Source organism: Acipenser ruthenus, chromosome 1 (assembly GCF_902713425.1).
Source record: "Acipenser ruthenus chromosome 1, fAciRut3.2 maternal haplotype, whole genome shotgun sequence".
NCBI lineage: Eukaryota > Metazoa > Chordata > Actinopteri > Acipenseriformes > Acipenseridae > Acipenser > Acipenser ruthenus.
In genome coordinates, this window is record NC_081189.1 from 68,857,162 (window position 1) to 68,879,926 (window position 22,765).

Here is a 22,765-nt window from a genome sequence, read left to right on the forward strand (position 1 = left end):
TGCCATCGAGACACAACAGCAAATACAGTGACAGCCAAATAGTCCACAACAACAACAAATAAACCTATTTGAAATACAGACTTTTTTTGTTACACGTGACAACACTGAATAATAATAATAATAATAATAATAATAATAATAATAATAATAATATAAGGAATAAACTCCATCCATGTCACCAGAAGCCTGAGATACAATTACATGCTTTTTATTGCACACTTTGATGTACTTTAGTTGTTAGAATTAGTTCTAGCACTTTTACAATAGCTTGAAAAAGTAGCACATATGGCCATTTCCCTTCCCTTGTTTTTTGGAATGCTTTTGTTTTGCCACTAAACTTTCTTTTGTTTTTGTGAAGTCCATTTGGTTACCGTAGTAAACTGGACTTTCATACTTGTGTCGTGTTAAAGACCTGTCTTTGCTTCCCAGTATACCGTAATGTTGTCAAGTTGCTGTACTGGTATTTTATAAATGTTGCTGTTTTCTCCATCTTCTTCCAGTTATGTTTTTACTGAAAGTTTTAGCAAATTGTTATCACTCAAGGTATTTTTTCTTGTGGCAGCATTTTCCTGATTTTCAACGAGCACGTCTCTGTTTTCATCCGTAACATTTTGAAATCTGGTCTTCATTTTCATTAACTGACAGTTTGTGTGCTGTTGTGAAGTCAGTTTGGGTCTGGGAGTAACTTACCCTCTAATTTTAACACTGGGAGAGTACAACGTATTGTAACAACCCAGGCGACGGCATCTTGCTGGACACTTTGTTTGTCTGTGTTTGTCATGTCTCGTTAAGTGTTACATGTATTGTGAGGGTACAGGGCACGCCGTTCGAGTGAGGGAAGGGGGAGAACATGTGAATGTGTGCGTGTGTGTGTGGGGGAGGGTTGTCGCCTGCTGCCGAGGGATACACCAATTGGAATCATTCTTCGCCACTCTCCAGAAACGGCGGGAGCTGGAGGGTCGCGGGGAATGGATCTGACTGGTTGATCCGGGTGCTGGGCAGGGCCCCCCGAGGCTATATATAAGGGGAACATGCCTCAGAGGCGGGAGACTTGTAGTGGTGGGCAGTTCGATTCTTTTTACGACTCGATTCATTTGATTCAGTTCAGTTTGGTGAGCCAATTCAAAAGATTTGTTCATTTGATTCACTGATTCAATGAAACGAAACCAATCAATGTAGAACGAATCACTTGGTTACAAAAGGTTTATTTGAACTGAAAAGAACAAATCATTCATGAACTGCACATCACTAACGGGAAATAGCAAAGATAGAATTTATAGTTGGTTGTCTGAGTTCTTAACCATGAAATGAAATATAGTTTGACAAAAAATATTACATTTTAGTAAGAATCCTGGAGAAAACATAAGAGTATGAAGTATTTAACATTGTTTAGCCAACAGTATAACTGCAGTCAATTTAATAGCCTGCAACCTTACAAAACTGATCTGCTGTTATTTTTTATTATAAATAAATAAATAATATGTCAATTGAACTATTTACGTCTTCTTCATACAGGGTTGTAAGCGAGAGGCTCTATTTGATTTGACAGATCCATCCATCCCTCCCGACCACACAACACTGCTACGAGAAGTTACATGTTGCCAAAGCACAACGCTGCCATCCATTATACTGATTTGCAACAAACCCATTACTGGCATTCAAATTTAATTTCTGTCACCACCAGTATGGAAAAACTTAACAACCACAATAGTCACACGACATATCAGATTTTGAATTTATTTTTTATAAGTACAATTCAATATTACATAAGCACTAAATAAACCTCTCTCTCAGTCACCTTGACAAAAAAAAACTTTAAGCATGATATCACTCATTTTTTTGTTATGGGCTTTACAGCAAGATGTATAATATACTTAGATTTACTGCACTAGATCAACTATCTGGTAAACATTATTACCAGTTAACATTATTAAAAACATTATCTGAAGCAAAGCCGTTGCACACGACAACATGACACATACGGCTGATAGACAACCCGGTTTCCTTGTTACAATGAATCAGCCGGACTCGAGCGTTTCTGAATCATTTCATGAGTTTTGATAGGCTAGTAACTCGACTCCCGTGTGTCACGCAATTTGTTCTTTGGGTGAATCAAAAGAACCGATTCAGACGGGAGTCTGATCCGATTCCCATGATTCTTCGTAATGAGTCGTTCAAAAAGAACGAATCGTTCGTAAACTGCACATCACTACAGACTTGAACTTGAAGGGTTGCTGAGAGACTGTGAGGGACAGAGAGAGGCTGAGAGAAAGAAAAAAAAAAAAAACCTTCCACAGACAGTGGCAGAGTGGTTGGTTTTTTTCTTTAATTTTAGGCAGGAAGGCCAGCTTCCCCTCTGTGTGCTAAACTACATGTCGTATGCAGACAGGCTACAAGAATTGAATCTATTCAGTCTTGAACAAAGAAGACTACGCGGTGATCTGATTCAAGCATTCAAAATCCTAAAAGGTATAGACAATGTCAGCCCAGGTGACTTTTTTGACCTGAAAAAAGAAACAAGGACCAGGGGTCACAAATGAAGATTAGATAAAGGGGCATTCAGAACAGAAAATAGGAGGCACTTTTTTACACAGAGAATTGTGAGGGTATGGAACCAACACCCCAGTAATGATGTTGAAGCTGACACCCTGGGATCCTTCAAGAAGCTGCTTGATGAGATTCTGGGATCAATAAGCTACAAACAGCCAAATGAGCAAGATGGGCCAAATGGCCTTCTCTCGTTTGTAAACTTTCTTATGTTCTTACATATAAGGGTGAGCATACCAGCCAGGACCAGCCACTTCGGAGGGTCCTAATGTTTAAAACAGCAGTCATTGGAGCTTAGGAGCAAAAAAAAGACAGAACTTTACTTTCTGGCTTCAGGGTGATTCTAAAATATGACAATGTCCACACTCGTCACTATCAGGTTCCCCCTCTTCATGGCTGAGCTCTCTCTTGTAAAAATAGAGTGAAATAAAGAAGGTGTGAGGATTTACAAACACACTGACAGTCAGTGATGGATGTTCTCCACAGCACATTAAACACACACAGCAGATCCGGGGAGTCTCTCTCGCTCTCTGGTTTCTTGTCATAATTACAAGAGTTAAGTTAACACTGCAAACATGTATGACAGTGAAAATCTGCTGCCCACTATCAATCTTGTTAAAGTCGCTCTCATGTTTTATTCATGATAACTAAACACGGACAAGTTTGCTCTCAGATATACTACAGATCACCTTGTGATTTAGTCCTTCTTTTATCCAAAATGCTCTATGATGACTGACAATCTAATGTTTTAATTGGTGTGAAGTTTAGCTCAGTTGGGGTATCCTTTAATTTCATTTTACTTAGTAAAACATGTGTTTATTATTAATGAAAGGCTGTGTTCCAGTACTGTTTCTAGGATTTTTATGCTAACTTCATAGTCACCCCTCCCCCACCAGGTTTAATACTCTGTACAGTTTCTAAACAAATGACATACACACTATAGCTCAAGATATACACTGCAGTTATAACATTTACAAAAGCTGTATACAATTTAATGGGGTCAAGACCTGCAGGGGTTGTTAACCGCCTAAAAAAGACTGACATGGTGGCCCTTAAGATGTTTCAAAAGTGTTTCAGTATTTTAACACACAACAGTAAAGAAAAAGGGCCTTCCTGTCACTAGCACTGTGTTCATCATGCTTTGAACTTTATAAAAGTAGACAACCATTTAAGCAATTAGGAGTCTACGGCTGAGAAGAAAGCACATCATTGAAATATCTAACAAATTTCTTTGAATAAAATCCAGAATCCAACATCCTCGTTTTGAGTAGTGGGGGACTAATGCATTTGATCTTTGTGCTTTTTGTTTGCTGTAGCAGTCTTTACAAGCTGGTTACAGACTGGTAATCCTGTACCTTAATTGACTTATAAACATGCCGTTGCAAGAATCAACTCCTTATGATATGACATTCAAAGATGCCAACAGAAAAAGCATGATATTTAGGTTTTCAGAAGGAATACACCCACATTTGGTAGTTTGTGAAAACAGGCCTCTGAGGACCATGCTCTATGCTTGTGTGAACCAAGTGTCTTGATTTCATACCATGGCCAGTCACAAAAGCTGTACATGAACAGAACCCCCCCCCCCCCATGTTAGTTAGGCTAGTCTTGTAAAGTAACTTATTTGATCAAAATGTTTTTTTAAAGGAATGAGACACTGTAGCAGCAGAGTTGGAGTAAGCCATGGAAACTTACAGCAGGGGTTGGTTTTTCACCCAGTTCTAATTCCAGCAAGGTCTTCTAATCTGGTAATTAGAGTTAGGTTTGTCTGAGCCAAGTGCAGCTGCAAATTCATCAGTTTCACTTGTTTGAAGAACCTTCTTTGAAGGGCTCCAGTTTCATCTATAAATATATACGGATAAAATTAAAGAACACTATACATAGTTCTGAGATGAGTCGCAGAAGTAAAATATATATCAGCAACAAAGGAATTATCTGTTTTTTTATTTTATACATTTTCAAGGATGTCAGAGCTGGCTTCACGGTCGGCATGTTTAACAGAACTCAAAGATCACTTATATTCAGAAATAAATATGCCAAACATGTTCATTGTCCTCAGTTGCTTATTTGTGGTAATGGTTTTCTTGTTTATTAATATCACTTTTTTTGTTTGTAACTTTTTTTTTGTTTGTGTTGCTGTTGAGTCTTGACATATGGACGTTGTAAAGAATAGGCATCTTAGTCTAATGAACTGAATCAAATGGCCATACAGATGAGCAAGCTGATGTCAGTATTATTAACTCATCAGCTGCTGGGAGGAGATCCGTTATATCTCATTGGGAGACTTTCTCCATCGAAACAGGTCTGAGAGACAATTGAAAAAAAAATCTGTAAGAGATGGTGCACCAGCTGTGATGCTATGCACAGACATGGTACATGTAGATTATGTGACTGACTTCTGTAGTGGTGTTTCTGTTATTTACACTTTTTTTTATTTCTGTACATTTGTTAACATGTTTCAATGCCAGTATATAGATGCACTGATAACATCTTGCACTATTTAATTACATTGGGCATGTTAAAATAAATATTGACATTATGTAGCAGTGTTTGAACTTTTTCAGCCTAAGCCTAAGGCCATGGAGTGCCTGGTCTTTTTTTTTTGCTCAAATTATACATACAGACATGATTGCAGCAGTGTATTCTTAAACGAATTGCAAACTACAGTGTATATTAACCATGCATGTAAACTTACACCTGAAGCGTGGGTGGTCTGACAACACAGTTTATACAACAAAGCCAGTTCCTTAAAATTGATCTTTACATTTTAATTACAGTATATGCTTTTGTCTGTCTTTTACCTGATATGAATATAATTATAGTCAATAGTGGGGCAACACTGTTTATTTGTGTAAGAAGCTAGCTTCAAAACATTAATATTGGAATGCTTAAAGAGCATAGGTAAACATTTCATGGTGCGTTCTACATGTCTGCTCACTCATAAATGAATGACCCCTCCTGGGGCTAATGGAACCAACCTTCTTTAAATAAACAACTGACAGGCCAGCAATCCTGTCATTTAAAAACTGCATCCTACATCTCTTACACGAGAGACGTAACAACTTCAAGGAACACGTGTATCTAAATGTGTAAGAATAAAAAGTTCCCCACTCAAAGTAAACAGGAGAGCATGTTGTGACCTATTGTCACGGCATAATGTAATGGACCTGTCCATTGGGCAAACAAGCTAATGCTGGAGTTAGGAAATGACACCCCAAGCCAAACAGAGCTCCATATATCAATGAATGACAGCAGCAACTTGTAAAACAACATACAGGGTAGGCCAAGTCAGACTGACTTCAGACCATAGTTTCAAGCCTAAAATCTGCAAAATAGCTAGGATATTTTGGCAGTCCTTTAACACTGCAGATTAGACTAACCCATGAATCAGGAAATTGCTGCAGACCCATCAATTTCCCAATAATATAATAATACAGAAACAACACACCTTTGGCCACATCAAACTCAGGGACAGGAAGCAAAAGAGACGACCTTCCAAATTAATACACTACACAAAGCTTTAATTAAAAACAAATTATTTTCAAAGCTCTAAACATGCAAGTGGAAGCTACAACTATCCTGTATTAAATGGAATAGATTTTGAATTAATCCTGATTATATGACATTTAATTAAAGATGGTTGACGCTGATTCTGCACTGCAGGGTGGTTAAGCAAAACAGATGGTTTGGCATTAACAACTTTAAAGTTATAATATTAATAATAACACTTGTGATTTTGAACATAACTTCAAGGTTAATAACCTTCCTTACTACTCCTCAACCATTTTCATGAGCGCGTTTCTCAAAGAACCTTCTTTGTAGCAACTACTCCGCACTATATGCCAGTACAGTAGATCCAATCTGCAAATTTTGTATGGTCTTTGTTAAGGCCTTGAGTTTTATTAGCAAGTCTACAGTACCTGTGTGACAGACATGCAATACCTTAGGCTGTACAGACATGAGTAGCACCAACATTTTGCAGTACCAGTAATTGCAATAAGAAATTGCACAGAGGAGCAAATACACAATATCACAGGCGTTTGGTAAAGGCTTGGCTACACTGTTGGATTAGAAATTAATTTTGATTTTACATAAAATAACTTATCTAAGTTTTCTAATTTTACAATCAAAACTGCATTTTCATTTTGTCCTTTTTTAATTCCAATTTATTCATGTTTTTTAGTCTGTTTTTAAATGTTCAATTTTTACAATCTGGATTTTTATCCCAGCTTTTTTAACTTTACAATTAAACTTATTGTTGTCGTCTGTTTTTTCATTCCAGTTTTATAAAATATTTGTTTTAGACTTTTTTAATTGTTCAATTTTTACAAAGTAGCTTTACAATTAAACCCCCATTATTTGTCTATTTTTTTATTTTGACTGTTTATAATTGAATGGTTTAATTGTTCATTTTTTTGTGTTAAGCACTTTGGGATCCTTGTGGTAAAAGGCACTATCAAAATGTGAATTGTATTGTATTGTATTGTATTGTACTGTACTATACCTAAGGACGAACTGCAAGAAGCAAATAAAATGTTTACATGAGGCCTGCTCTGCAATTCCACCCTTGGCAACAAGCACAGGCTTGGAAGAGGAATGTCTTGGAAGAGGAACCCTTAAAAGCTCAATGTAAGGGCTGTAAAAATAGTCTATCTATGACCAGAGTTGACAGGACTGGTTAAAGGTGGTGTTTTACAGGATGAAACTTCCGACTGCTCCATACTTAACCAGTTTATTAATGTCAGACCTATCTGGTTGCACTCTGAAGGATGTATCCAACACAGATCATTAGGACTTCTCCTTGTTAAAACTGAAGTACTGTATGGTAAACGAACCTTTGACTACTCAGCAAGTGAGTCTCAATTACATTTGGTGATTCAATCCCTTTCAAACGAGCATTAGCTGACTATATGTACAGTAATGTCTTACTTTAACGCTATGTTGAATTGAATCCTGTATTCTGGGAATTGTATTAGTCCTTCGGTTGGTGTGCTATATTGGTGATGAATTATGAATTTGTGCTTTTGTCCAGCACAGTAGAGACTCCATCTAGATTTTTTTGTACTCATTTTTGTTTAATTTCACGGCATGAACATGGTATTAATAGTGTGTAGCATCTTAAAGATATATTACTGAAAATTATTATAATATCAATATGAGTCAGTTTAAGATCCATGAAACAGCAACAGATTAAAAATGTAAAAATGTGACCGAGGAACGCTAAAGGAGGGTTGTTTCATAACCAAAGCAACAGGATTACTGTTCTCTAACATGTTCTGCAAAATAAGTGTCTACAAATAGACACTTATCTCCTGTCCAATGGAGGATGACAGCCACTGTAATCCTTTTTCTTTACAGCTTCAAACTAACTGGACCCAACAATATACCACTGAATGTATATTTAGTGTCCGATTCCCTAGTGTCTGTGGATCAGGTACCAAAAGAGACTTGAAAAAGCATTAAAATATGGAAGACGTGGCTCGCCATTCAGTCCCAGTTCATGTTTCTTGACATGAAGAATAATCCCCTTGTACTAGGAATTCCACAGACTGGTTCCTGTAATACACCAGATAATCTTTTACCAGGCTCTTGATCGCTGAACACTTCTAGTCTTGCCTCCAGGGTGCCCTTATAAAATACTGTTTGTTCTGTTGTCTGGCTCTGTACTGTCTGTGAACCTGGGGTTTTATGTATGCAGGTAAAATAACTGGTTGCAACACAAAAGCCTGCCCTTTGATTACTACCCTGTCGCATATCCATCCCTCACTGTGCCAAACACTGTCCCAGCTCAAGCTCCCTGAAGCTCCTGCCATTACGTTAGTAATTTATGAGACCTTCTAGGATAATGATTGCGGAAATTGGAGCTCATAAACATGAAAGTGCTTATAGCCCAATCTTATTATTATTATTAATTTTTTGATATTTCTAGCCTGTCAATTATCCCTCACAACAGAATTGCAATGCTTCCAAGCTCATTTTCTTACTCTCCTGCAAACCAGGTGGTGAAAGCAGTGGGTGCCTGAAATGTACTCTTCCACAGTGCTTTTAAAGGTGTTCAGGTAACCTGCTGCCCCGAAATTTAAAGAGGAGTACAGGTTTCAGATGGAGTCAACCGACCAGAAATTCACAGATGACCATACAGGACCAACATTTTTTTTTTTTTTTTTTGTGGTCTGTAAGCATTTGTAATCTGTTTGCATGTGTTTGTCAAATGAATGTGTGTATGTTAAAACACCATGTTACATTAAAAATAAAATAATACCCAATACTGCAGCAAACATTTTCTGATGTGTAAGTTTAAGATTGCGAAAGAATGAAGGGGAACTGCCTTTAAGAGTAACCTTTTTTTTTCTTTTTTTTTTTTTTTTTTTTAGAGTAAATGTATTTAATCATGTGAATTGTCAAATTAATTGTTTGTTGCTTGCAAAGGCTACTGGGCAAGGTTTCTAAGAACTACCAGCAATCTTGCCAGCTTTCTTCCAATTGCTTTATCCCACATGAGTCTTCCAATGATCCAGCAAGCAGGAAAATAAAGGTAAAATACTTCAAAAATAAAATACAGGTTTCCTACAAAGAAAAGAATCATACGGCATTGCGTTAAAATTTACTGAATAGTTATTTTTTGATTTTAGTCCTTTTATGGAATATTAAAACTTTAATTTCCATTCAGGCAACTGTAGTCCTTAATTATTGATTTAGAATGACTGTTGATAGATGGGATGAAAAAGTAAATCACAGCACTTTACCGCTCTGTTTTAAAAAAAAAAAAAAATTATAATAACAAATCCTAATGCAATATGATCCCGGGAGTGAATCAGAGTTATTACTGCGCCCAGAATATTTACAGCTGCAGAGATTACAGCCAGCAGAGCCAAGAGAGATAAAACTCTACAGTTTGGTGAAGCCTAACCCACTGGAGCTTTACCCTCTACAGCTGGATATTAATTATCATCGACATTCCTCGATTTAGCAGCACCCTGTGACAGAGAGAGCGAATGAATCCTAGTCAGCAATCTCCCTCCCAACCTGTGAGGGCGCTGTATAACAGGAACAGTGTGCCTCGTACTGGATGGTTCTGCAGTTAATTCCAGGGTCAGTCAGAAGCCGGCCATCCAGGAATGGGGCGGAGTCACAATACCAGAAGTCATCGCCCTAGTACGGTAAGCGATGTGTCAGTCATGGATTGGAGGAGACGTGATTGAACTAGCTATCGGAGGGGGTGTGACTAAGGGTATGTGATGATGCAATCTGTTCCTTTGTTTTGGTTACTGCAAGGACCTGTAAAGGAAACCGTGTAAAACGAAACTGTGACGGTTTGTATTTGTTTTGTTAACCACTGTTTATTTGTATTTAGTAGACGGCTAACAAGAGGGAGCTGTGGCTGTTCCAGCCAGCATTAAACCCGGATTACAAATACTGCACTAGTCACCAATAATTGTGTATTCACCACCAGCACTGGAGCACCGTGAGAAAGGACACAGAGCCGTGCTTGTATTATTGTATTATTATTTCAAGACTGAAACCCTGTTGTGCTTAGCTGTGCAATCACACATTGATGTGTAGTTGCCAGCATTATTATTTGATGGTGCCAAACTTTGACAACAATTAAAATAACTGTTTGGACCATGAACACTGTGTTATTGTCATTGTTTGAGCACTGCATCACCTCTACACCTGCACACTACTAACCACTTTGCCACACACCCCTATTAAACATCTGAGCCATGCTTCACTAACATGTTTATTTTTATAAGAACTTGGTATTGGTTGCCATCCTTTGCTGAAGCCCTTCCTCTGAGTAATACATTATGGTTATCTATGGTTTAAACATTGTATATACTCTTAAGAAAAGTATTTCATTTTAAACTTACTGAATATTCTCTTATTCCCACAGCTTTAAATATATTATCCTACTGGTCTTCTGTCAGAACCCGTTCAGTAACTACAACGGTTTCCATTATAATATGTGATTGTAGTCTGAACTGATTTTCAATGGATACCCCTATTTTAACAGTAAGAGTGCCTCAGATGTGTTTGCATTCTTATTTCTAAGCTACATCAATGTATTTTTCATTTTTTACAATTTTTGTCAATAACATTTGAGGGTTCTGTTCTCTATTAAAGATGTTACAACTTCACCCAATCCGAGAGCAAAAACAGTTTACCAGTCCATTACATAAAGTGGCAGAGTGTTATCTAACTAGAAACATTTTCTTCTCAGAAAACTTGTACTGTAGGTGGAGTCTCCACAGCAACAATCACCTGTATTAATTGTCAGGACGAAATTACACCCAAAAGTGTTTCATTCAGCAATAGATGGAAAAGTAGAGAGATGGATTATATGTTAGTGAAATAATACAATTAATAAAACAACACAAGTCATTTGGAATAACAGTAATAAAGTAACTGTCCAAATGTACTGTAATAACGCACATATATAGTATAGATTATTGGTGAATAAAATGGCAACTAATATTCTTTCGTTCTTTTTCTCTGGTGGAGCTGTTTTATTGAGATATAATGGAGCCCTGTACATTATCATCATGTATCTACTGTAGATATCTTTTGCAAGGTCATGTGGTACTGTTATGCACTTTACGGGTAACTTGCACTTTGTGCGCTGTCAGAACCCCCTACACTGTTTATAGAAATGATAATATTGATTACAAGAGATTAATAAACCTTGTGGGTTTTCTGCAATAGGATAAAACTATCAATCACTTTATGAAGTGTTGGTTGAAAACAAGGTCTAAAAGGAGTTTCTACAATGCAATCCCTGCAAATATCAGAACACTCTTTTCTATACTTTATTCAGTTTGCAGACAGATCTTGAACCCACTTTCATCCCCCTTCCCCAACTACTGAAATTCTTGTTGGATTGATGGACAAAGCACTCTAAATTTAAGGGGAGGGAACATTTTGTTCATAGTTGAATGAACATTTTCCTGAGCTGTCTTGCCTTCAGTATCAGTTTACATTCACTTGTAGTGAAGCATCTGTCACTCAGGAATGACAGGTATTTGACTCGATCTTCAGCCGATTACTATAGGCAAATAAACAGCAAATACGGTTCAATAAAACCGTGCCTATAGTTATTTCCTGTAAATTACAGTTTTAATCTGATTTCTTCATAGGAAAAGAATAAGAGTAAACCATTCAAATACTGAAATCCTGATATTATAGCACTGCCAAAGTATTACTGTTCCCTTTACAAAAGCTCACAAGTACTGTATGATGTTTGCAAACTATATATTTTTAAACTGATCAGTTTGCCTTTTAGCAGCTTATACCAGTACCTACTATATTTTTCCATCATCTATGCCATTTTCACAGGCCAAAAAACCTCTAATCCTCTAGTTTCCATTATTAGAGATTAATTGATATCCTGAACTTTATCTCATGTTTGGTACAGTATATAATAAATCTTATTGTGTGTTTGCCACTGTACAGTGTGAGGAGTAGAGCAATCAAAACACATCAGACAGCAAAAGTTAACCACATAGGATGGTACAATATGTTGTCTGTGATACTGTGACATATATTCACGTACTTGTGTTAGGATTGTTAATTTAAAAATGTATGTATAATTTACATTAGTAACTTAAAATGCTCTTTCTTCAAAAATGTAATAGGAAAAAAAAATCAATAATGAGTGTTCTCTAACCAATTATTGTCCACACTTCAGAACTTTCATAATGACAAACTTCTATTTACAAAAGTCATTCATTTATGTCTTCTGCACTCTTTTGGGACAAAGTTAAAATATTTAAACCATACACTTAATGTAATAAAAAGAGAGGAAATTAACCATTAAAAAATATAAAAATGTAATGAGGTCTTTCATGTAACTAAAGCAAGGACACTAAAAGAACAGCAAAAGGGGCTAAAACAAGCCACTGATTAATTCATCTGAAAGGAACATCAATGAAATACTTCAGTAACAACCGGCAACAGCAGGCGAGTTGCAACCTGCATGATTATACTCAGCACCTATTGTGTTTAAAAAAAACCTTAATTAGAAACTGTGTATATAGTTTTCTTGTTGAGAAGCATCACATTTTATAGCTCTTTTGCTGAAAATCTCTAAAGACTGTAAGGAATATATATATTTTTAGTGATGTTCAGGACTATCAGTATACTTAAAGATTTTAACGGCGTTGTACTATCGTAATGGTAATCATTGTGGGTTCTTAAAGCAATCACGGTTTAAATGAAGAGATGAACAACACACTTTCTGAGGTACTGTAACTTTTTAAGTTTCCAATGCCACGAGTTCAGGACAGCACAGCTTGACGAGTGTTTTGAACTGGTGTTCTAAATCTAGCTATTTTTGTAGTTTTGTGGAGCATTGTGACATAAGTCCTAGGTGCAGAAATATGGTCACTTCGAGGAAATACAGTGATCTAATTGTTAAGCAGTGACAGCGTGATTGGATACTTGACATATGAATGGGACGGTTTGTGACCAGCGCACACAAAATCATGTTCAGAAAAAAAAAAAATATTAAGACAAAATAAAATTGAAAATAATTCATCAAATCATAATCATACCTTATGGTAACCCAGTCCCTTAAATGTCATAAGTGTCAAATATATCAACTGTTTAATAACAGTAAGAAGGTAGGGTTCACTAAACATGCAAGCAACCACCATGGTTTACTGCTTTACTTTCAGCAGCTTTGCAAAAAAACACTAAAAATACAAAGAGTAAAAAAGAACAAAGAAACACAGCAGTTGCTGCCTTGGGCTGTGTAGCCTCTTATTTACACAATCAATCAGACACACTGACATTTTGAGCCTGGATCGCGGAATGGATACAGAATCATCAAAAACAGAAATGCTTCTGCTCAGCAGTCCCTCAGAGATATTTGTAAGCGGGTGTCACAAAGACGGCCGGAGTGGGTGGCGTCAGACCAGAAGCAGGAAATAAACAAACAGAGAGATGTGGTTTGGTATAAGCTGGGCGCGTGATCGCGCTCAGCATTTAATAAACAGAACAGAAAATAAAAGGTTTTAAACACAAAACAGGACACGGCACTTGCGCCAAAATAAATAGACAAACAAAACGTACTAAACACTTAACAAACGGTGCACGGAGAGACAAACAAACACGGTGAGTACAAACACTTATAGATTATTATTTTCCTTTACGTTCTCCTTCTCTCTCACCCGTTCTCCACTCTCGAACACCCAACCCTGAGTGAAAGAAAATGTGTCTATATATACTGTTGTGCTGGGATTCAATTACTAATTAATTATTCACTTGAATCCCAGCACGTGAATTAATTCTGTGCAACCCCGTGCTCACATATACATTTAACCAGCACGTGAAGTGATTTGTGCCCTCCTCGTGCCTAAATATAAATCTACATTTTAACTCACACGTGAAACACAGACCCGTTTATATCCCGTGTACCAATGACTATACACCAACATTAACACACGCAACATACAACACATAACACACAAATACACGCAGGGGCGGGGCACATTGCCACAGCGGGTAAACTAATTACACGGAAATAAACAAGCTTATTGTAATTTCCACCACTAGGCCTGGTGATGGAGGTCTCCCTTTACCCTGACATGGCAGTCAGACATTGCTTGGTTTTGCGTTTGTCAGTTTGAAGGTAACAGAGCTGCTAGAGCCGTTCTGTCCAGAGAATGGGTGCGAGTTACAGGGCAAAGGGGTTTGGTTTAATAAAACCCATTTAACCTTTTACTCTTTTAAACTGCAACAGTAAATCCCCTATTTTTATGAGTGCCAGAAGAGTCTTCAGATGCTGCAATCCAATTCTGAGGAGCCCTCAGAAGCTGCTATTTCAGAGTGATTTGTGAGCTGCCAATAGCTGCCGTTATGGGAAGGTGCCTGGTGAGGTTATAAAGAGCTAGTAGATTACTAGACAATCAGAACAGAATCTTTTTGTTAATTAACTCAAAACTGGAGAAATATTGAACTCTGAGGCACTGGGAAACTGGGGAACTTTGATACCCTTTTGTAAATACATAAAACTCTTGGAAACACTTTATTCAAGGTGTCAGTATTTAACATGTAACAAGTATGTCAGTAACATACTGTATGTCACCCAGAACCTATTTGGTTACAGGTAGACTTACCAGGTTTAAGTCACGCTACCGTTAAGAAAGCAGAATTCTCTCAAGAAGCCTGCACCAGCTGGATCTCAGTAAAACAGCTGTCCTGGGCACCTTCCGGCCAGTCTCCAGAACAAGGCGCCCTGCCCTCTTCACCGTTTACTGCAGGGTGGGAAAACAAAGAGGAGATACAACCCACAATACAATTAACCTGCTGTAAATATTTTAGTAGCAATTTTGTTACTGGAAGCTCATTTTGTGGAAAAGAAAGATTCTGAAACACAGGTTAGTCTGTAACTCAGCAAAAAGCATTTACACAGTTAGAGAATATAACATCTAATATTGTATTTCCTAAGCGAGGTACTCAGTCAAAAAATACAGCACCAACATAATTTATCTGTCCTTTGGCGACACTCAATATAACATTCTAAGGTCATCATAGAATAGGTGAAATAATACAGATTCTGTATTTTTTAATCCACAATAATAAAAAAAATATGTATTTCAATGTCAGTTAGCTCCAGCTGTGCGGTATATTAACCACCTTTCATCATACTGTATCTACCCTGTTGCTAACAGATCATGCACAAATTGAGCTGTCATAAGCTTTTTATTGGCATCCCTTATTGTTTACTTGTGTTGTCCAGTGTGGTAATTGTACCCAGCCTGACCTCTCTTAAGCAATACCTAGTCAAGTTAAGGGTCTTGCCTGTTTGATATTTCCTGATATTGCATTTGGATCTCAGCCCCTAAAAGCCCTGATACATTGAATTACTAAAAAAAATAAAGAAAATAAATGTTATACTGGGACCATTGTTTGTAATTTCACTTTATTCCTGTATGTGACTTCACATTGAAAGGACCGTTCAATGTGGATGACTTGCTGTCACTGGCCTCTTACTCGATTATCCTAAACAATTGCATGTGCACTTACTCAGCCTATTATGTTTTTTAGATTGAAAAGAACTGATAAAATCAAAGTGCATGATAACTGCACTATATAAAATAGCTCAGATTGACACATAGCGTTTCTATACTCAATAGCCCAAAGTTTTGTTTTTTTTTTGGTGGGGGGGTTTGCATGAAAACACAAATGTCAACTTTTACATACCAGGAATTTTTAAAGGATTGAAAGACAAAGCAATTGGTATTTCTTTCATCAAATCCAAGACCAAACATTCACATCTGCGAGGAAGCATTGTGTATCATATTCAACAGTAGGACACGCAAGGCTTGGCAGAAAAAAAATAAAAACCTTCAGGTGCTTTGTTAACAAGCAACATAAACCATGCAACATCCCTCTTCTGAATAATATCTTTGCTAGAGTTACTGAAATACCAAACAATCATGCATTCCAAGAGCGACAGCCTACCATAAACATTTAGAAACTTATAAACCATTTGCTCAGCTAAAATGTTGAAGCAGAACTAGATGAAAATAAAGGAAGAACCAAGAAATCAGCTTCAACAGAGCACAATCCCAGCCTTGTAGGAAGGTGCCAAATCATGTTACATTTAAGGTATACACAGTACAATTTTCGGTTCAAAGCTCTGGGCTAAAACTCAGGTGTTTCAAGGGAGACTATCCAATAAATTAACTGTTGCCTGTGCTAACAATGGCTTAGTTTTTAGCACAAAGGACTGTGGTAACGATGGAAGCAGTAGAGCAACAGGGTGTCAGGTGACAAAAACTATTAACTAGGAACCGCAAGCAGAGGCCAGTATCATTCTTATCAGTAGCCGTAGGGGAGTTACGCGAGTTAAGATCTTCACAGTACAGATAAGTCACAACATTTAGGCCTGTACTGGCAAGTGTCAACTGGGTGTTTAGGGATTTTCCATCACACAGCCAGCAGCTCAACAGATCACTCATCACTTCCTACTGAAGTACATAGCAAGCCCCATTGAGAATGTTATGGACACAATTAAATGGGATTTGAATGGTGCATTACAAAACCAAGACAAAGTCTCAAAACAAAACATAAGTTTTCATGATTGATTAAGGAGCATTAGTGGAAGAATAAACATGAAATAAACAGGTTTATGAATGTAGGTGTGACATGTCTTCTGCTAAAAATGTAACTGTAATGATACTGCCATATTAAGTACATTAAGTGTAATATAAAACAACCGAAAGCAGCTTTTACGTGGACTATATTTTGACAGTATTTTTGTGAACAAAAGCAATGCTGTATCTGGTGAGTATTGTACAGCATATTCTTATTTCTCCATATTTATCATGCAGTGCAAAGCTATTCACAGAACATTTACCTGTTGGTGCAATCTTAACGCTAACAATGACATCTTCAGCGTTGTTGGTTGCTTGACTGTCATCAAGGCAGAAGTTGGTCTTCCAAACTGACCTCTCTGACTCCAAACTTGACTCATTTTTCCTGTATGTTACAACAGAGAACGAAGGATTGCCATAGAATGGGTTGCAAGAGCTATTAGACGCCAATCGGCCGGCCACGCTGTTGTTGTTATTTTCATTCTTTTGGTCTTCCAAAGACTCAACGGACGTTTTGCTGGACTTTGAAGAGTCAGAATCGTTTGTCTCCAAGTTGAACATAATGGAGGTGTTTTCTGGAGTGAAGGTGACTTGAGAAAAGTCTTCTGGGAGCTCAGTCACCTCATCTTCTGGCTTTTTTGCTGCTTCTATAAAAAAAAAATAAGAAGAGAATAAAATGGTTTTAGAGATTCTCAATTTAAGTGTGTCATGTCAACAACATTGTAAGGAAATTGAAAGAATATGATATACTGGACTGGACCTTCATACCAGGACCAGAACAAATAAATTGTCAGCCATTCCTAAAACTCTCAGGGCTGGGGAGGTGGGGGGAGTTGGAAGGGGGGGGGTACTTCATACAGTTCTGTATATCTTCAGTTTACTATGATTTCATTTAGACTAATTCATATTTAAATATTCACTGGTAGAGTGAATATTAGTATTCTATCTTGTATTCTTGTATCTTTTAGATTGTGTATTATGGTACACAGTTAACATTACCAAATGCCCTATTGCACTGTGATATATCATATTAGCATTAGGAATCCTTTATTTATCAGAATTCATTTAGACAACATGAAACGTTGTGATTTATCTGTTTGCAGCCCTTCAATTTAAGTCAAACTCTTTTAGCACAACACTGCAGAGGTTTTGTAATCCAGTATGATCCCACAGGTTATGGGGTTAAATTCACATTGAAAGAAAGCTTTATAAAAAAAAAATCACTAAAACAAAACAAAACAAAAAAAAAAAAAACCTACAACCTTATAAGCCCACTAAAGATTTACTGTACCGTAAAATCTGTAAAAAAGTACTGTAACATTTTTTTTTTAAGCTCCTTTGATTTTCAACATGCCAAGAGCACAAGGTTTTGACAGTCATCTTTCATTTCCAATGATATACATCACACCTACTTTTTTTCTGTACATAATGGGGTCATCCGCTGTATTAACTAATGGCACGCACAGGGCAGCCCACACGAGACCACTGTGTGGACTGCAAGGTCACTGATCATTCTGAAAATGTATTATTTTTACCCATAGAAAAATGCAACTTGTAAATGATATAACTTTATTGCAAACAGTGATCCTACCCTGTTTTTTTTTTTAAGGGACTTTCACGTGTTTGCAATGATCGACAGCTAGCTTATGACTAATAAACATGTTATTTACAGTAACCTTTCCTAAACTTTCAGTTCAGTTAAAAAACCTGCACTAGACTTCTAGTTTCTTAAATCTTCAGTTTTCGTCTATCAAATAAAAGCCAGTGTGCACCAAAATGTATTTAGACAACTGGACTAGGAGATTCAATGTGGTTGAACCACAACGGATGCACCTTGAGCAGATCACGTTACCTTTTAAATACTGGGCAGCAACCCACAAAAAAAATAGAAAAAAAAAATACTTCTCAGAAAAGAAATCACAGCAGCCATTTTATAGGTTTAATATGGATACATGTTACATACATAACATTCATTTTTAGTCCTCTCTCCAACTGTGCTAGGGTAGACCAAGCAAAAAACACCTGAAATGAGGTTCAATATTTCAAATGCAAGTCCAAATTTCTACTGCAACCTAATTGTTTTGGTTTTTTTTGCCATGTGTTTTTCTGTCGATATATCAGGTTGTTTTTTGGAATCCAGAAGGACTTGTCATAATGATCACGGTAATAACATTTAGATTTATATTAAGCCTGGTAAAACTACAATTGTAAACAGCAGTAAACAATGAACTTGTCACAGTACAAGAAAGTAATTAATGCATGACAAGCAAAACAATTCATGTTATATACAATTAACCTCTGTATTTATAAGAAATGATATTTACATGCAGGTTTGTGGAACGTTTTCAAGCTGGTAGTCATCATTTCAAATTGAACTGATAGCCTAACCTTGCATTACCTGAGGTTCAAGTCTTAAACTGTAAAACTATGTTTACATAAAACAAAAATAATAGTAATACAAAACCCAGCACACACTGCAATAGCTTCATAGAACAGACACAAAACGTACAAAACTAGCAAAATTGAAAGACACGTCTGCACTGCATAGTGGAATCAAACACTACCACAGAATGTACTGCACATGCTGTATTTCACTTGTAAACCATAAACTATATTTACTTTCAAAACTTTCATGTACACTTTCCATGAAAGACCACATATTTTTTAGTAAAAGATGTCCTAACCGAAATAAAATAGGTATGTCACAATGACAAAAATTAAAAGTCAGTTTCACACAGGTTACATCAACTAAACGGTAAAAAGGTATAAATCTTGTGATAATAACTACATGCATAGCCTTTTAATGATCATAAGGCAGCTGAAAGCCCAAGTTGATACAAGAAGCTGATTAGTGACCTTTGACTGACTTGGCAACCTCACAGCAGTTGTTACCTGTGGGAAAGCAGAGCACCCAGCTATTAGCAGGGCTAATGGTGACAGGCTGGGGCAGTGGCTTCCCAGAATCGAGATGCCTCAGAGGTGAGTCAAAGCCTCTGGTGTCCGGCTGGAGGCTGCTGCTCTTCTGTTTTTTTTAACCACAGCTCCCCCTCCCCCCTCTGCCTATTTAAACTATTCATTTTATTTTATTATTTGAAGTTCTTAGACAGGGCCCCAAATGGGTAATTACTGCTAATTAAACTATTCATCTTGTTCATGCGTTGGTAATTGTACAATTGCACTGGGAATTTCATGACAATAGGTGAGGGGTAAAGGTAGTATTTACATTAAGCACGCTACAGTGCTAACAGGAAAAAAGCGCAATGTGATTTCTCAGATAGCTGTCCTAACAATTTAATTATGACTTTGTACAGTACGCACATACTGCTGTGCAGCTTCACTTCCTGTAAGTACCTGAACTTGGCTGGAACTCTCTAGAACTTGTATATTCAAACATTATCAAATGAAAATTAAAAGATAATGAGATAAGGGGGGTCAATTTTAATGACAGGGTGAAAAAAGGGGTGTGTAAAAGGGGTGAAGTGTGGCCTCCCGACAGATAGGGAGACCAATCTCTGTACCCTTATCACGATGGAGCTGACAATAAGTCTAGAGGGGTTGTGGCGGCCATCTTGATAAGGGCAGCTACACAGGTGCTCTGGGTTTTCTCCTCATCAAGTCTGTGGTTAAACGATTAACCAATTTGTTAATGAGTGGCTGAGAATGGATTGATGTGGTGGAGCCTGTGTATATAGGAAACTGTGATAGCTGTAGTGTTGGTCAAGCAGGGAAAGCAAAGGAGCGAGACGAGCCACCCGGAGACACTGTCAAGACTACTTGAGACTATAACTGTTTTCTCCTGTGATCAGGAAGACTGACAGAATGCACCAGCCGAGAGACAGACTGCAGTGGGCGGAGGAAGAACTCTTTTGTTTTGCGCACCGCACTTTTGTTTTGTGTTTGAATTCACTCCCGTAGGAGAGCGAATTATTGTGAATCAATAAAACGTCCACCGGATGAGTGAAGGAAATATCTGGACTCTGTTGTTTTTCCCATCTCTCAGCATCTCCACTTCTGTACTGCTTACAGTCTCTCATTAATATTATTATATTATATAGATCCCAAATGATCCAGTCAGATTTGCTTACCGTGTTGCTAGCTGGAGCCCAATATCCCTGAGATACTAGGATTGCATTCTTCACTCAGAATTTTTTTTTTTTTTTTAAGTATCTTATTTAAAAGATTGGGGGGGGGGGGGGGGGTGTTAAGTTACATTGTCCTTGCAAAAGTCTGTGTTTAAATTATGTGTAACACACTCTTCCATAATTTTTTCTTTTTAAAGTCAGGTGAAGCTTATTTGTTCTAAAAAAAAAGAGGCTTCTTTAAAATAACAATTTTTTTAAAAAATTGTACATGTTTATATTAATGCTCTTAAGCCTTTTTCTTTTACAGGATAAATAGACATCTCCCTTATTTCCTTGCAGTTTAAGTATTTCTCCCAGATGATGAGTAATTTATTTTCTATTAATAACACATTTGGGATTTTGTTTGATCTTACTGGATTTCATTTTTTTTTTTTGAGGCTGTGACAGAGAAAGAATGAATCTTGGTTATAAATCTCCCTCCCGACCTGTGAGGGCGCTGTGTAAAGGGAACAGTGTGCCCCGGACTGGATGGTCTGACAATTCTTTCCAGGGAAAGGTGGAAGTCGGCCATCTAGAAAGGGGGTGGAGCCACAGTACACCAAGTCATCGCCCCAGACAGGAAGCGTGGGGTAATCGCGGATTGGAGGAAAAGCTCGCTAACCAAGGGGGCGTGACTGACGGTACAAAAGGGAACGTGGCTGAGCGATCTGTTCCTTTGTTATGGTTGAGAGAGAACCGCTGAAGGAAAATAAAAAGTAACCGTGAGTATTTAGTCTTTGTTTGTCTTGTCGTTTCTAATTGTACTTGTTTGTTCTTATTAGACGGATAACACATACCGGGAGCTGTCGCTTAAGGCCAGCACCAACACGGACAACACTTCACCACTAATAAATTGTATTTCACCACTTGCACGTTAGCACTCACTCGTGTTTGTGTCTTTGTGTGTGTTTATACTGTGTCTATTATTTCGGGACTGTAACCCGTGGTTTAAAACTGTGCAATACACATTGCGGTATATTGCCTGAGATTATTATTTATGGTCGCCACGACCTGGATTTAAAACTGAACCAATAAAGAATTGCTTGCACCGTGAACTTTGTTGTCTCTCATCTGTTACGCATTACATCACTTCTACACCAGTGCACTGCAAACCACTTTGCCACAGAGGTGTATGTATTTTGACAGCCTTTTTAATACAAAATACTTAAATTCGCATTGATAACTTCAGATATTACCATACAGAGAATGTGGATATCTTTGTACTATAACATGCATTTCTAATCATACAACAAATGGAAGTGATCTTTCCTTCAAGTTTGCAGTCTGACTGTATTTTTTTTATTTAAATTATACAATTATGCATGAAATGAAAACAATAGTTGGACTCTTTAACTTTTTTCGTGCGCTTAAGAATGTGCATTACTCCAGGTCACCTATTTCACTCTGCTCTGTGTATGTCCCTTGAGTTATTGCAGATAAAACCATAACAATAGACCTGTAAAAACAGAAATGTGCCAGCTGCCAAAACTTGCAGATCTCGACATCAAACCAAACAATTTACTGTTTACCTTTGTTTTTTATTCCAAATGATACATTTATTAACCGGGAACTTTTTTTCATTTTATTATGTTTTCTGTTAATGCGTTTATAGCAAAATTTCACTTTGACTATAACACTACAGCATAGCATCTCAAAGAAAGGAAATCCAAGCTCTTGTGAATTTAGTGAAATCAATTTGACGAAAATTACAACTGTGACCTGAATTCTCTCTTAAACAGGAAGATTCGATGGGGCTGTGGCTTATGAAAGGAGGTCAGCTTTATCTTATTTATAATTGGCATTGAGCTGCCTATCAGAGGTGCATTTGTCATCATCAACACTATGCAGCAATGCTGGATTCTGGTTGCGTGCTTGTTTTTGTGAGCTCCTGGGTGATTGCTTTTAGGGTGGTCTGTCTGTTTTAGATCATCATTAGCTTCAGACAATGTCATCCCAGGCCTCTTCTGACAACTGTTCTTTTGGGAAGAAAGAACAGGA

General features: G+C 37.3%; 1 protein-coding gene across 3 annotated transcripts in view; it reads right to left on the bottom strand.

Annotated features, from left to right (window-relative positions):
* LOC117420975 (uncharacterized) overlaps positions 1-22,765 on the bottom strand; it is a 58,511-nt gene that overhangs the window by 13,410 nt on the left and 22,336 nt on the right. For all 3 annotated transcript variants that reach the window (XR_009329326.1, XM_059028435.1, XM_059028428.1), the window contains exons 7-8: positions 16,910-17,293; positions 14,664-14,801 (exon numbers count right to left, since the gene is read on the bottom strand). Coding sequence is in view for 2 of the 3 variants with exons in the window: in XM_059028435.1 (XP_058884418.1) it covers positions 14,704-14,801; positions 16,910-17,293 (482 nt within the window). In the remaining variant the exon portion in view is untranslated. The remainder of the gene's footprint in view (positions 1-14,663; positions 14,802-16,909; positions 17,294-22,765) is intronic.